Genomic DNA, 16545 nt, shown 5'->3' with positions numbered 1-16545 from the left:
TTTTTTTTTTTTTTTTTAATTTATTTTTGGCTGCGTTGGGTCTTCATTGCTGGGCGCGGGCTTTCTTTAGTTGTGGCGAGCAGGGGCTACTCTTCGTTGTGGTGTGCGGGGCTTCTCATTGCAGTGGCTTCTCTTGTTGTGGAGCACGGGCTCTAGACACGCGGGTTCAGTAGCTGTGGCTCCCTGGCTCTAGAGGGCAGGCTCAGTAGTTGTGGTGCACAGGCTTAGCTGCTCCGCGGCATGTGGGATCTTCCCGGACCAGGGCTCGAACCCGTGTCCCCTGCATTGGCAGGCCGGTTCTTAACCACTGCGCCACCAGGGAAGCCCCTCTCTCGCTTTTTAAAAGAACCCATGCTACCGCATAGGTATCTAACTTGTTTGCAATGGTGAATGTAAACATGCTGATAACTTGTAGTTATTGATGCTGACTTATCAGCTTTCCACCCTCAACACTGGCCATTTCACTCACTCTTCTGTGTCATCCCTGTATCTTTCACATGCTGCTCTAGTATGAGCAAACTCTCCTGTGTCTTTGACTTTTTTCTTCAAACTCTTTTTTGTCTTTTTGCTATGACCACATTACTTCCTTCATAACACCCTCAGGGGTAGAGAGAAGACTGGTGTCCACTGCCACTTCCAGATTGGGCTTCTCTCTCCTTTCTCGAATTCACTGCTGTTTGCTTCAACCACTCTCTCTTCATCTTCATACCTATTAACTACAGACTTTCATAGTGCTTCAAGAGAGGGCCATTGCTCCTTCGCCCCATGTATGCCAGTCATCTTTACCCATACTCCACTTCAGCCAGACAAGAGTTAGCTCTGCAACGTGGCCAGTGGAGAAGCTAATCCTAGGTTGCATTAGTAGAAGTAGGGCAGAGGTCAAGGGAGGTAATTGATTTCTTCTGTGTGTGCGGTAAGTCCTTTACTTTGGACAATGCCAAGTTCTGGATGCCTTCAAGGGACAGCAACCATGTTGGTGAAAGGACTGAAAATTTATCATGTGTAAGGGAGAATAGTGAAAAGGGATATTTGTCTGTAAAGGGAAGACTCAGGTGTGCCTGATAAATGTCTTAAGGAATCTAAAGGGCTGTCACTTGGGGGAGGGGTGACCTAATTTTCTGTATCCTCAAGGACAGGACCTAGGGGGTCAGAACTCAGATCAGTAAGAGGAATAAGTTTTTGGCAAGGAGGTTCACATACTTAAGGACAAGGTACAAGTGGGTGGAAAGATCACCCTGCCTGAATCCTGGGGTAGACAATGGTCCTCTCTCTCTTTTTCCGTTGCATCAGGCTTTTCTGACAATAGTATGGTTTGGAGACCAGAGTTAAAGTTCAAGGAAGACCACAGACAGAAGGGGCCTTAGGCTAATGGCACACACTCTGTTGGAAAGATGTAGGGACAAGTGGGCCTGGCCACAGCTGTAGCTTGCCAGTCGGCCTGCTGAATAGTCATGGGTTTTATTCGTGTTTCTTGGGCAAAGGACACATGGGGCTAGAATGGGTGTCACCAATGAATGAGTGGCCAAATTAAGGCCTCATGAATATTGAGTAACCATGAATATTTAGTGCCTCTTGTATATTTAGTGTATCATGAATATTCAGAGCCCAGGTACCTCATGTATATTTAATACATACTGAAAAGTAGTTGTCTCTTGGTCCTTCCATCCCTTTCTTTCTGTGTTTAACATATACATGCTCTACTTACTATCAAATTAAAGTTATTTAACACATCTTATGATTTTCTGCCTATGTTGAATAAACTTTTTGCTTACTAACTACTTATCTGGGCCCAGTGCCTCCATATTGATATACCACAATGGGTTCCATGGGGAGAAACAGAGAAGTTTTAGGACCATAGGCCTCTGAGCATAATGTTATGACGAGTCAGTATGCAAAGGACTTCCTTCAGTGCTCATGAGATTGAGATTGTTCTTAGAGCATGGCTTCGTTATGTCTGGATGATTAATTTGGAGCCAGTCAGCATTGTCATGAAGTGTTTGTTGAGTGTCTACTCCATGCTAGGCACTGTGCTGGGTTTTGGGAAAATGGACAAAAGGAATAAGACTCATTATATCCCTATCTCATGGAGCTTGTAGGCAAGCAGGTTGGAGAGGAAAGGGAGCAAGGTGACTAGTCCAGGAGTTTTGCAATTGTTCAGGGTAGAAGTGCTGAGTATCCAAACCAGGACAATGATGGTAGGAAGAGGACATAGGGGAAAGATTGTAGACACATTTGATTGGCAGTTAATAGGCCTTGGCCAGCGATTAAATATAGAGAGTGAGGAAGGGGAATAGTTAATGATAAGGTACCTACTTTATCATTATCTCATTTAATCACCCCAGTGACCATCTAAAGTAGGTTACCATCAGCTTTTACAGAAAGGAAACAGGCTTAGAGAAGTAATTTGCTCCATCTGAATCTTAACCGATTGTCTCAGAGCTCATGCTGTGGTTGAGAGGATGGTGATGCGTTACTAGAACCCAGGAACATGGAGCAAGGAGCGGCATTGGAGTTGCAGCTGGGGTGTGTTTGGGTCATGAGGCTTTTCAAGTTGTGTTGGAACATCTGTATGGTGTTGCCCACAAGGCAGGTGGAACCTTAGGATGTGTTTTCAGGAAAAAGGTCAACGCTGGAGTTGTGGATTGGGAGTCAGGGGTGCCCAGATCACGAGCAGAATCAGGCTATTGTACCACGTTGGGAGAGAGCCACTGTTGAGGTGGTGGAAAGAGGAAGAAGATTTGTTTTAGTGTTGTGCTTGGTTTTACTGGTGGAGGGAGCAGGTGAGGATTGGTATGGGGAAAAGCAATATGAACTGTCCTCATCGTTCTTTGTGTTCCAGCTGATACAATATCTACTCCCTGGCTTTTATTTGGAGAATTTGTGGCTTAATGATAAATCTTTTAGGAAATATGGAAATGCTTTGATATTTAAGAAAAGATTTTCACCAACTTTTAAAGTTGGAAGTGTGATATTTTATTTTGTAAAGGGACAAGAGGTCTCTATACTCTTTTAAAAAAGTTTTTATTGGAGTATAGTTGATTTACAATGTTGTGTTAGTTTCAGGTATACAGCAAAGTGAATCAGTTATACATATATCCACTCTTTTGTAGATTCTTTTCCCATGTAGGTCATTATGGAGTATTGAGTAGAGTTCCCTGTGCTGTACAGTAGGTCCTTATTAGTTATCTCTTTTATGTATAGTAGTATATATGTCCATCCCAATCTCCCAATTTATCCCTTCCCCCCCTTTCTCCTCTGCTAACTATAAGATTGTTTTCTATATCTGTGACTCTATTTCTGGGGAAAATGGACAAAAGGAATAAGACTCATTATATCCCTATCTCATGGAGCTTGTAGGCAAGCAGGTTGGAGAGGAAAGGGAGCAAGGTGACTAGTCCAGGAGTTTTGCAATTGTTCAGGGTAGAAGTGCTGAGTATCCAAACCAGGACAATGATGGTAGGAAGAGGACATAGGGGAAAGATTGTAGACACATTTGATTGGCAGTTAATAGGCCTTGGCCAGCGATTAAATATAGAGAGTGAGGAAGGGGAATAGTTAATGATAAGGTACCTACTTTATCATTATCTCATTTAATCACCCCAGTGACCATCTAAAGTAGGTTACCATCAGCTTTTACAGAAAGGAAACAGGCTTAGAGAAGTAATTTGCTCCATCTGAATCTTAACCGATTGTCTCAGAGCTCATGCTGTGGTTGAGAGGATGGTGATGCGTTACTAGAACCCAGGAACATGGAGCAAGGAGCGGCATTGGAGTTGCAGCTGGGGTGTGTTTGGGTCATGAGGCTTTTCAAGTTGTGTTGGAACATCTGTATGGTGTTGCCCACAAGGCAGGTGGAACCTTAGGATGTGTTTTCAGGAAAAAGGTCAACGCTGGAGTTGTGGATTGGGAGTCAGGGGTGCCCAGATCACGAGCAGAATCAGGCTATTGTACCACGTTGGGAGAGAGCCACTGTTGAGGTGGTGGAAAGAGGAAGAAGATTTGTTTTAGTGTTGTGCTTGGTTTTACTGGTGGAGGGAGCAGGTGAGGATTGGTATGGGGAAAAGCAATATGAACTGTCCTCATCGTTCTTTGTGTTCCAGCTGATACAATATCTACTCCCTGGCTTTTATTTGGAGAATTTGTGGCTTAATGATAAATCTTTTAGGAAATATGGAAATGCTTTGATATTTAAGAAAAGATTTTCACCAACTTTTAAAGTTGGAAGTGTGATATTTTATTTTGTAAAGGGACAAGAGGTCTCTATACTCTTTTAAAAAAGTTTTTATTGGAGTATAGTTGATTTACAATGTTGTGTTAGTTTCAGGTATACAGCAAAGTGAATCAGTTATACATATATCCACTCTTTTGTAGATTCTTTTCCCATGTAGGTCATTATGGAGTATTGAGTAGAGTTCCCTGTGCTGTACAGTAGGTCCTTATTAGTTATCTCTTTTATGTATAGTAGTATATATGTCCATCCCAATCTCCCAATTTATCCCTTCCCCCCCTTTCTCCTCTGCTAACTATAAGATTGTTTTCTATATCTGTGACTCTATTTCTGTTTTGTAAATAAGTTCATTTGTACCATTTTTTAAGATTCCACATATAAGCAGTATCATATGATATTTGTAGGTCTTTATACTCTTTAGGGTCATTTTAAACATATATAACGGAGTTCTTAAATATTGACAGTAATGTATTAGAAAATGTTTAAAGAATTATTTCAGAACATTAAGAAAATTGACAACTTTTAATTTCTATGAACATCTGTTTTGCCTAAGTGCATTTGTTTAGGTAAGTGACATTACTGCTTTAGCAAAAAAATATTTTTTTATACATTTTCACTTAAATGTTTTACTCTGATATTCCCTAACTAAGCTTTGCTAATTTTTTGATTACCTTCCCCACATGACATCAGATTTACACAAGTGATGGGCTGGAGGTCATACGACATCCTGAACCTGCATTAGTGACTTGCATTATGTTTTTATTTTTTATTACGTTTAAGGCAAAAGTTCATATTCCTGTAGCTCACTGGCCCCTGTCCAGTGAATCTTAGTTTTATTAAACTCCAAGAAGAAAAATGAAATACATCCTCTATGAGGATCTTGGAAAGGCTTTTAATAAGACTCTTTGATTCTCTCAGCCTCTTGATTTCAAATCTCGCATAGGCAGATTCCAAAGGCAAATTGAAGATAGTTATAATGATTTACTTGAAAATAATTTTTATGTAAGTAGGAGGGAACGTTATTCATAAAGACTTGGGGAAAAACCCTTAGGAGAAGACAATTTTAAAGTCTCTTTTGAAATTTTCAGAATTTCTGATGGGCTCACTCTGATCAGGACATTTCCCTGAGTGAGACGCAGCTCAAGGGGTATGTACAGAATACATTAGTAATCACGATATGTAATGAGACTGCATTTGTCAGCAGAGTGGAGATACTTGGCGGGCTCTAGCAGTTCCTGTGGAAAGCAAACACAAATAACCACTCTATCATCAAGTTTTGTTTAGAGAGAAACCGGTCTCTCTTGAAATATTAATTAATTAATTAATATGATGATTCTTGTTAAGGAAGGTCTGTTAGGACAGAGGAAACTTTGGAAGTTCATTGAAATGCCTTCTTCAGGCTTTCCTAAATTAAACGATTGGGAAAAAAGAAATGAGCTTACTGAGCCAGGGGCTCAGACCTCAGTGGGATGGGGACACTCAGTTGTGTCTTGAGTGGCCTGGGACTGCTTTTCATGTGCCTGTGGGCCCTCAGAAGGGGTTAGGGGTCACATTTAGGTGCTGGGCACTGATGGTGCTCCTGATACTTCCATAGGGTTTTGATATTTTCCCAATGAACTGGAAGGTCAGATGCACCTGTTTTTTTTTTTGTAGAGCTGACCATTCAGAAATCAGTGCACCTGGATGAATTATAGCCTCCCTTCTTAGTTGCCTCTCCTATCATGTAATTGTTTTAGGGAGGGGGAGTTTGGAATAAGCCAGACATAAAAGAGGCATCCCTTAGCGTGGTGCCAAAATAGGCGTTCAGTTATGTGTAGCTTCTCATCAGAACAACATATTCACGAATCCTTGTTGGCAGAGAGATATATGTGTGTGAAAAGTCAAGTCACTGATGCATGTCGAGGCTTGCTTTCATTTCTTGCCAGGACATCATTCTCTTTTGGGTTAGATGTGTTATATTCATAGAATTTGTTGCTGTTCTGCTGGAATATAGTTAAAACGATGTTATGCCAAGCCAGCCAGGAATGTCAGAGGTTAATCCTAGTAGTTTTACCTCTGATTGTCTAACAGAACAACTGTCAAATGCTGCCAAGTCCCAACTAAGCTATACTAAAGAAAGGATAACTGTTAGAAACATGCCATGATTTTCTGGTAAGGTCTGTGCCATTTGTTCTCAGTGGAGGGCAATCATCAGAATCTCCTGGCCCACCCGCAGAATTTCTGATTCTGTAGGCCTGGGGTCAAGAAATGGCTTCTGGGACTTCCCTGGCAGTCCAGTGGTTAAGACTCCATGCTCCCAATGCAGGGGGCCTGGGTTTGATCCCTGGTCAGGGAACTAAGATCCCACATGCTGCAAGGTGCGGCCAAAAAAAAAAGAAAAAGAAAGAAAAAGAAATGGCTTCTACTTGATTTGCGGTGCATCCTTGGTTAAGAATACTGATCTCCACTAGTTTTGGCCCCAGACTTGTTTTGGCCCCTCAACGGGGTAGTATTTCATATATATATAATCATAAAATAGAAGTCATTTGTTTATATTGGGCATATGCTATATCTAATAAGTATTCATCCCATAAAGTGGAATGGTGGGATGGTAGTAGAGTTGCCAGATAAAATACAGGATACCTGGTTAAATTTGTAGTTCTTAGTATAACTATGCCCCAAATATTACACGGGACATACTTATACTAAAAATTATTCATTGTTTATCTGGAATTCACATTTAACCAGGCATCTTGCTTTTCAGTTTGGTAAATCTGGCAACCCCAGAGGGTGGACTTTGCAGAGAGAACTGTCGCTGAATGGAGCAGAGTGGAGTATAGGAGTGGAGGTAAGTCACTGTGAAGATAGGTGCTTGGTGCATGCCGGCTGCTCAGTAAATTTGATGAAGAAAGGAAGAAAAAGGGAGGGAGGGAGGAAAAAAGGAAAGGAATGTGACAGACTGTCCATAACACAGTGTAGTCATCATGAATGCTATGAGGTACTTTGAGGGATCAGAGGAGGAAATGCCAGTATCCATTAGAGAATAAGGCATTTGAGTGGTACCTCAAAAGTTTCCCCAGATAAAGTTGGAAGAGGAAGGCACATTAGTCAAAAGGAACAGCATGAGGTAAAGAGGTAGGAAAGTGGTGAGGCCAGGACTTGGGAGGTACTGGGAGCAGATCACAGAGTGTAAGGAAAACTAGGCAAGAAGCTGGTAATACAAGAGCAAGAGGACAGAATACCCAACAGGCTGTCATGTGGGGCTCATTCAGTGGGTAGGGGGAGATGCATAGGATTACTGTTTCTTACTGTGATCAGAGAGATGGAATTCAAAAATTTTTATTCTTTTGCTGCAAGGCAAGTGTCAAGTTAGCTATATTTAAAAAGTTATTCTCATTAAATCAAACTCCACAAAGATGACATTTTGTAAAAATAGAAATGGAATAGTAATTTTAGTGAAGGAATTATAGTGAACATAAGAGGAAAAGATACTCTATCATGGCTGATCACAGTGAATGGTCTTAGTATTTTTAGGATACACATGATGACACGTGGCAATTGCACTCGTATATTCATTCACCTAAGAAATACCTGCCTCTAGACTTGGATGTACCCTAGGTCTGCAGTGTTACTAGAATGAACTAAACATACTTAAGATAGAAGTAAGAGGTTGGAGTCTTGATTCTTGAAGGTGAATTCCTAAAAACTAAATTTAGTGGTATGAGCAAAGATCTAAAGCAATTCCGAACTGAATGAAATGAAAACGCATTAAACATAAATGGATATATCATCATTTTGATCTAAACCACAGGGGAGTGTTAGAAAGTTAAAGCTTGCAGAGTATAATCAGATAGCAGGGCCTTTAAAAAGAAAGAGAGATGAGAAATATGAAGATAAAGAAGAGCTTAAAAGCAGACACCTGATGCCTGGACGTCTGCCCAAATTGTCTTTATGGACCAATTAAGAAGATAAATATCTGAACATTTCAAGGGCAGATATAGTGCTTTTGGTGTTGTTTTTCCATTTTGTAATGTTATTTTTATTTATATATCTTGATGGTCTTGGGTGCTCTTCAATGTGTGCCAAAGACATGGCATCCTGCATATTTCTTTGATATTCCAGAGCAAACTTCTGCTGGTGGAGTTTCTGCCATTTATCATGGAAAACTATAAGCATACAAATACCAATAAATAGAAATTTTAATTCCCAAAGGGCACAGTTGAGAGGTCCCACAGATGTATTTTTGAAAGCTGTCATGTGTAACTACATTTCAAATGCCCACGTTACTTTTCTGATTAACATGCGATTGTGATTTTGGATTTCTCGTTATTAAAATTTTCTTGTTTAGTGTTAGACCTACCTTCTCTTTCCAATCCATGAATGGTCAGGACTCTCTTCTGTTACCACAAAGAACTTCCCTGGCCTCTTTTGAGAACCATCTAGTGAGAGGAGCGTGGGACCTAAGATAAGGAAGAGTGTGGACGTTGCAGATATGCAGGCTCCTGGAGGGGCGGGGACAGGTGACACAGTGGTGTTGACCCTGGTGGGGGATTGCTGCCGCTGGCAAGTGGGCCCTCTCCAGAACTTTACTCTTAGAGAAGAGAGAGGCTGTTCTTCTGGAAGAGCAACTCCATCATCTCTGTTTCACGGTGGCTGGCCGCTCTTCTCCCCATTTCTATCCTGTTTTGCCTAAGATACTCCCTCCCCTCCTTCACTTAAGTAATTTGTGGCTGTCATACAGTGAGATACAGTTCAGTGCAAACTGTGGAAAGTAATGGTATTTACTTAGAGCTTGAAAAACCCAGGTTCGAGATCTTTTTCTGCCATTTGTGAGTGCATGACCTTGGGCACGTCACTTAACCATCCTGAGTTTTGGTTTTCTCATCCATAAACTGAATATTTGTATTTCATGCATTATCTGCCTGGTGGGATTATTGAAGATTAAATGAGAAAAATATATGAAAGCATATCCTAGGGCTATGATGATGACTGTGATGATTACTATTGAAAAGCTCAGTGGGTGGGCCAGTTCTTCCCACCTAGAAAAATATAGGATTTCTATTTGAAGTCTTACTGAACAGAAATCAGCACTAATTTGCTTATTTGAATTTTTATAGTGAAGTACAAATGCAAGATAGATGGAATTCCTAAACAAGCTTTTGGCTGTTGAATAAATTTCATATATTTTAAAAACTGTCACAATATAAGTATTTTTAAAGAGATATATAATGGTTCGTGAAAATACCTGAAATGCCCATGCTTTTATGGGTGTTTAGTGTGCAATTTGTTCTAAATGTCTAATCTTGAATGATTAAATAATTTGCATACTGGTTTCAGTGGCATGAATTAAGGGCTAATTGAAGTATAATTTTTTTGCCGTAAAATTATATCATCTTTTATGTAGTACATTTAAAAATATTCTAGGCCAGTTCTAATTTTATAGTTTTATTATTTTAATTTAATGTACCGAGTAATTAAAAATTGCTACAAAGAAAAGAAGATGAAAATGATTTTAGTTAATTTCCCCTCAACAGAGTGAAAAGATGATTAGTAGAATAATGGAACAGAGCTCAACACAGTTCCTGGCACATAAAGATATTCATTAACTGTTCCTTAATGAATAAGGAATGAATATAATTTCTAAGTATTTCTAGACTTTGGGAAAAGGCACCATTCTCAGTGTTACACAAAATGTGAAGAAGATTGCTTGACATCTTTATACTAAAATGCCTCCATACACAGGTCACACAAGCCAATTTTTCTTGAACCATTAGACCCTCAGTTTGCTCTGCTTGCCTTTTCTCCTTTTGTCTTTGCTCCTGGAGTAGATTCTCAGGCTTAAGTCAGTTTATAGAGGTTGAGAGACAATTCTCCACAGGTATCTTGCATTTCTGTGGATCTTGCAAGCAGAGACACTGTCTGCTCTTTGTTCTGGATTATCTTTTCAAGGATGTTTATATAGCACACAGCTTTGGAAGACAAAGATAGTCTCTCCTTCTGGAGCAAAATGCAGGTTTGTTCCCAGCCTTGGAACATAGAGGTGGTGTCTCCCTCTAGAACAAAAGGCAGACATGTTTACTGTCCAGTCTAATAAAGGTAATTTATCTCTCTGAGACAAAAGGCAGGGATGCTTATAGCCCATTATAATAGATTCAGGTTCTCTCATCTCAGGGTTGCTGTCCTATAATGTGTAACCTACTGCATGTGCAGAAGTTACCTGGCCCTTGTTGTGTCACCCTGTGGGAATTGGGGCTCAGGAAACTGGTACAAAAATGCTGATGTTCTGGCTACTGTTATTACTGTGAGTAATAAACTGCCCTTTGTCTCTAACCAAAGCATCTCATGTCTTCTACCAGCATCCATGAAATTGTGGCAGGCTAACTTGCTAGCTTGAAAGTAGGATAAACTCTCAAACCCTAAACACTTCTTGACAACAGGTTTCAGCAGTCTTTGGGGAAGTTGGCTGGTATGGTGTGGTGCAGTTGGTACATTCATCTAGTTAGCGAACCTTTTTACCTCCAGCGGCTAATTGCCATTTGGGTGTACTTGGGGACCCTGGGTCCATATTCTCAAGAGGAGAAGTGCATGGGCATCATAGGGTTGGAAGTAGAAGAGGGGATGGGATCCAGAACCTTTAGCCCAGAGCACTGGTTAAAACTATGAAGCCTCTGATAACTTTCACTTTGGGGGAGTGGATGGGTGGCGGTGGACAGAGTCTATAGAGGAAGAAGGAGGGAGAAGAGATTGGTAGAGGGAAGAAGATTCCAAGAAGCTTCAAAGCAGCATAAAGTCATTCATGCTTATAGAAGCTGTAAATCATGGTGTTGGCATCTACCATAGTGAAGCTTATTAGCTGACTTTTTTCAACCAAGAGTGTGCATTTTTGTGAGTACTCTGCTTTGGAGTCTTAGTTCCTTGTGTACTGTGCTCACATTGAGTGCTGGTGGGTGAAAGTGAGCATGCTTGTTTTGGGAAAAGACATGATGGTAGTGTCTGGCACATTAGGTCACTCTGTTCATATCCCCTCCTCCTTCCCCCCTGCCCTAGTCTTTATGGTTTACTTTAATAGAGTAAACCCTAGTACCACTTCGGCAACTCAAACAACATGCAAGGCTGGTCAAATTACCCCGGGACTCAGAAGTCTCAGCTCCCCCTGGTACCCTGAGAGTTTGAACATACTGATGCTACTTCTCCAAGAACCAACCCTTTGCCCGCTTCACTGTGGTGGGAAAGCATTCAGGATTGTTATAAAGATGTACTGTGATCTCTTTCTGGTGAGCCACACGATGAGACAATTGTGTTTGATTTCACACCGTAGGAATTTTTGTCCGGCGTCATCGGATTTCTCTCCCGCCTCCTGATGAGGATCAGTTTTACACTGTGCATCATTTTAATGTCAACATAGACATTGTCTTTTATGGTCGGACGTTCAAGATTTATGACTGTGGTACATTCGCAAAAACACTTTTTGAAGAAAATAGGAGTCAAATTAACCACCCCCCCCCCACCCGGGACAGTGTCCAGAAGATCCTTACCTGAAGACACGGAGAGAGGTAAGTTGATTCATCCATGAACTCTTATCTTCAAGATGAGAATCCCTTCACAGTCAGTAAAGGGTATTGGTACTCCTGATGCAGATGTGAAAGAACTTTGGGGGCCATGGTCACTGGAGTTGTCCTGTTTTCCTCTGGGCTGGAGGGAAGGCTGGGTGTTGGCTTCGGTGCAGGAGATGCTCACTTTCTGCCCCTGCCCCCACTTCTCTCCACGGAGAGTCTCCCTTCCAGGCAGTAGGAGTCTTCAGCGAGCTGCCCGCATGGGATGGTTTCTAAGAGCCCATGATTGGCTTTGTGGTCACTGACAGTGAAAGAGTTGGGTCCACACTTACCTGGCTTTTCTTTTCCCATTTCAGTTGACTAACTCTGGGAAAATCTTTGCTCCTGTGCTACCGATTTACTGAACCCTTTGGGTACGCCTTTTTCCTTCTTCCTTGGGAATCCCAGCTCCCTTTATGGTGTTATCAGACGCAGAGGTGTTCGGGAGTGAGGAGGGCCATGATTTCGACGTACTCCTATGATGACAGGATGCTTGTTTTCGAAGGCTGACCCCAGCTAGTGTAGGGAGGAAAGAATCAGTGTTAGTAGTATTACTGTAGTCTTTCCAAAGTTTTTTTTAATGATCCCTGGCCCAAATTTTATGTTTTACAGAAAAATCTGAATACGCAAAAGGGCAAGTGTCATGTGGAAGGTCACATACCTCACCAATCTTCTTGCTGGGCCTTGAACTCAAATCTCTTGCTTCTTATCCTGTTTTTCATTATTGTCATTTGTTTCTCTTTTTATTGAAGTGTGATTATACGCAGTAAAATACACAGAAATTAAGTATACAGTTTGATGGGTCTTAACAAATGCATACACCCATGTAATCCACATCGAAAATCATGGTATCGATTTCCATCCCCCCAGAAAGTTCCCGCATGCCTTTTTCCAATCTATCCTTCTCCCCACCCAGGGATAAGCACAGTTCTCATTTCTATCCCTATAGATTAGTCTCATTTTTATTGTTTCTAAAACTTGTAATTAACTTCTTTGCAGAAAGAGAACATAAAATTTAGAATCAAAATCTCCTTTGATTCTGCTTTGATCTCTTGTTAAAAGCTGCATGTAGGATCATTCATCTATTCCTGCCTCCTAGCCCCAGCAGAATTACCCTCTAATGCTGTAGGCATACAACCCTCCTGAGAAATGTATACTGTTGATCCTGGAATATCTAAGGTGAAATCCCTGTGGCATTATACTTGTGTATATTGCCATGCAAGGAGATTTATGGTTTGGGTTCATTTCTACTTTTTCCAAATGCCCTAGAAGAAGGAGTCTAGATAAATACAAAAGTCTTTAGAACCAGCAGAGAGAACCTAAAAGAAATGGATCTATATGATTTACCACCCTTTGCATCTGGCTACACTCATTCACTAACAGCTGGTATTATATGATAGTGATTGTGAATGATGATGCATTATATGAAATACTTAGAACACTGTGTTATTTCATAAGTTGATAAGGAAAAAAATCTTTTGTTCCAGGAATCAAGAATAAATACCAAGAACAGCCAAGAAATGTTTTAAATAATTTCCTTTCAGATTGGGAGAATCGTTTTAGCATTTATTCCCTCAGGGAGAAAGCTCTTCAATAAATGTAGAAATCTGTGGAAAATTAGGAGTTTAGTAAGAGGCTTTTATATTGACTTTAATGCATTTACCTCTCCAGTGTTTGCTGCCTTGAAATGTAAAGTTAAAATTAAACAATTTAACTTGAACTGAAAAGAGCCTCGATGATATATAATCAATAATGCATTTCTTAGAGGCCTTATAATGCCAAAGAAAGATTTTTTAGTCGTTGAAAGTAGAGATCTCGTAATTTCATTTAAATATCAAGGATAAGACTGAAGAGCCTCTGGAAAGGCCATCATGTCTCCCCCACTGTCTTGGGATAAGTCTGCACCTACCTAGACTGCCCTGGACAGATACAAAATTTTGAGAACTTACAAGTAAGATTACATAATGCGATGTGGGACTGCATCTCCCTTGCTAGTGAGTACTTCCTTATATAACCATCCTATTAGGCTACATTAGATAGAATGGGGGCAGTTTGCTCCAAGACAGGGCTGAGACTGTGCAAGTAGAGGGGTTGGGCTGAGAAGACTGCCGAGCTAGTGCTTCCCGATTTGGGGGCCAGAGCCCGCGCAGTAGTTCTGTACAGATTGGGAAGTTCTCCATTTGCTCTGCTCCTGTTTCCATGGCCTTTCAGATCTTCACTATCTAAAGCTTTTGAGCAAAATAAAACTGTGAATATATTTCTTCTCTTTTACCTTCACAAAAATCTTTGGATGAGTAAGAAGCATATACAGATATGAATTTTCAGTGAAAAGAATTTTTTGGTTGAAATATAATTAACATAGACTTGTATGTACAAATCTTAAGCATACCCATTGACAAGTTTTTAAAAATGGATACAATTTAGTATACAATTTAGTAACCAACACGAAAATCAAGATAGAGAATATGTCCATCACCCCGGAGAGTTCCCTTGTCCCCCTTTCCAGTCAGCCCTCTCCCCAGAGGCAATAACTGTTCTAATTTCTGTCACCATATATTAGTTTTGTCTGTTCTTAAACAAGAATTTTAAGTCTTTGAGAAAAGTCAGTTTTCAAAAACATTATAGAAGTATATTTTAGTGTGTTAAAATAATAACAAGAAGCTTCCTAATACTTGATTGTCTGTATTTCTAAGGTTGAAACTGGTTATATATGCATATCATGTATGTTGTTAGTTGAAATTTTAAAAAATGTCACTGAATAGTCTATAGAAAAGATACCTTTATATTCTTTGATTGCTTGCATCCCAGAAGCAACTATGGAAAAACTTCCACTCTCATTAACCTTTTCTCCATTGGCAGAAGCTAGACTGCATGGAGCCCTTACGTCCCTATGAGTCCTTCGACACTCTGAAACAGTTCCTTGAGTATGATAGGAAGGTTTTGCGTTTCTTCAGCCTGTGGGACGACTCAGGCTCAGTGTTTGGGTACCATAGAGAACTCATCCTGCATTACTTTCTGTCTGATGATACCATCGAAATCAAAGGAGTATTGCCACATAACTCAGGAAGAGATGCTACGTCATTGTTCCTCCAGAGGAGAAAGCTACCTAAGGTGAGCAATGGACTGCTTTCCGAGTTTGCTTGTGGGGTGAAGACGCTAGTCACTCACTGTCTGGAATGTCATGTGTTATGACTGTGTGATGACAAGTCACCATGTATTAGTGCAAGTGTTTAGAAAACTTTTACTTTGTGCCCTCTATTAATGTACATCTATGAAAGTAATACAGAGGATATGACAAATTGGAGTTGGACTATTCAGGGCTCGAGGCAAGTAAAGGAAAAATGTCAAATGCAAGAGAACTACCTATTCATCATTGAGTTCACTATGAGTCTTATGAAGGTAAATGACTCTCTAGTGAAAGGATTGCTCGTGGCCTTGGGTGGGGAACTGGCCTCTGGCCTCTGTAGCCTACTGAGGAGATCCCATTGTACTGGTCTGGGTTGTGAATACACACACACACACACACACACACACACACACACACACACACAGGAGTGACTCTTCTGAGAGTAGCCACCAGTCACCAACTAGCCAGTGGCTAGCAACAATGATAGCTTTTGCATTTTTACTATTAAAAAAGAGTTGTCCAAGTGATTTCTACACATGTTTATGGCCATTTGAGAGCTAATGTAACCTGGGTGCAGCAGAAATGGCACAGAGACAGAAGAGCTGGGTTAGAATTGTGAGTCTGCCACTTAACAGCTATGTGACCTTGGGCAAGTCATTAACCTCTCTGAGCGTATTTCCCTATCTCTAAAGTGCAGTTAATTAGGCTTCCCTCCTGAGATAACTGTAAAGACTGAATGAGATAATATAGTAAAAAGCACTAAGGACCTATAAACACCTATAAGGACACGTGAAAGTATCAAGGCTTATTCACAGCTCTATGTTATATTTTATTTCTTATTTGGATGAAGTATTTTGAAACTTAATTCTTAGTGCTACTGAGAAGATTACTGTAATGCTCATTTCTGATGCAAACAACCACTGGTTATTTGCTTATCACAGGAGACTCTTCCAGATTCTCTGAGTCTCCTGCCAGAAGTCCTGCTATGTTGTTTCTTGGGGCGGGGGCAGGATTTGTCCCAGATCGAACTCTGGGCGTATGCACAGCAGGTGGCCAGGAGGTGCCAGGGAAGCCTGTTTTTAGAATGGCTTTGAAAAATAGGCTAAATATAAAATAATAATGACATACCTGACATTTGCAGTGTTCCTTGACATCAGTTGCTTCATTTATTCGTTCATTCAACAAATATTTAGTAAGTGTCAGCTGTGTGCCAGCTCTGGGGTTACAGTGAGAAAGCAAATGGGTAAAATTCTGCTTCGTGGCGCTTCCATTCTCGGGAGAGATACGGTAGCAGTGGGTGTTCCCTTGACACTCACAGCATCCTTTGAGAAAGCAAGGAGTAAGTACTGTTGTTGTGGTTAGATGACACAACTGAAGTTCTGAGAAGATAAATGCCTGGCCCCGTGTCCTGTAGCTAGGAAGCAGCGAAGAGAGAGTTTGCATCTAAACGTACTGTTTTTTCTTTGTTACGTGGCTTACTGACACCCCACACATCATAAGTTCACACGTTGAAACTTAAACATTTTATATCGCACATATCTGGCACGATTCAGATTTCTCATGTGTATGGGATAAACGGATCACTATCAATTTCTATAAGTTAGTTCAGATATTTCCTG

General features: G+C 40.6%; 1 protein-coding gene across 1 annotated transcript in view; it reads left to right on the top strand.

Moving 5' to 3' along the window:
• EFHC2 (EF-hand domain containing 2) overlaps positions 1–16545 on the top strand; it is a 159068-nt gene that overhangs the window by 34931 nt on the left and 107592 nt on the right. Inside the window, 4 exon segments of the mRNA XM_024116470.1 lie at positions 11526–11665; positions 11667–11720; positions 11722–11760; positions 14659–14910. Of these exon segments, the coding sequence (XP_023972238.1) occupies positions 11526–11665; positions 11667–11720; positions 11722–11760; positions 14659–14910 (485 nt within the window).

Source organism: Physeter macrocephalus, chromosome 21 (genome assembly GCF_002837175.3).
Source record: "Physeter macrocephalus isolate SW-GA chromosome 21, ASM283717v5, whole genome shotgun sequence".
NCBI lineage: Eukaryota > Metazoa > Chordata > Mammalia > Artiodactyla > Physeteridae > Physeter > Physeter macrocephalus.
Note: the sequence above shows the minus strand (reverse complement) of the source record. Positions and strands in the feature narration are given on the sequence as shown.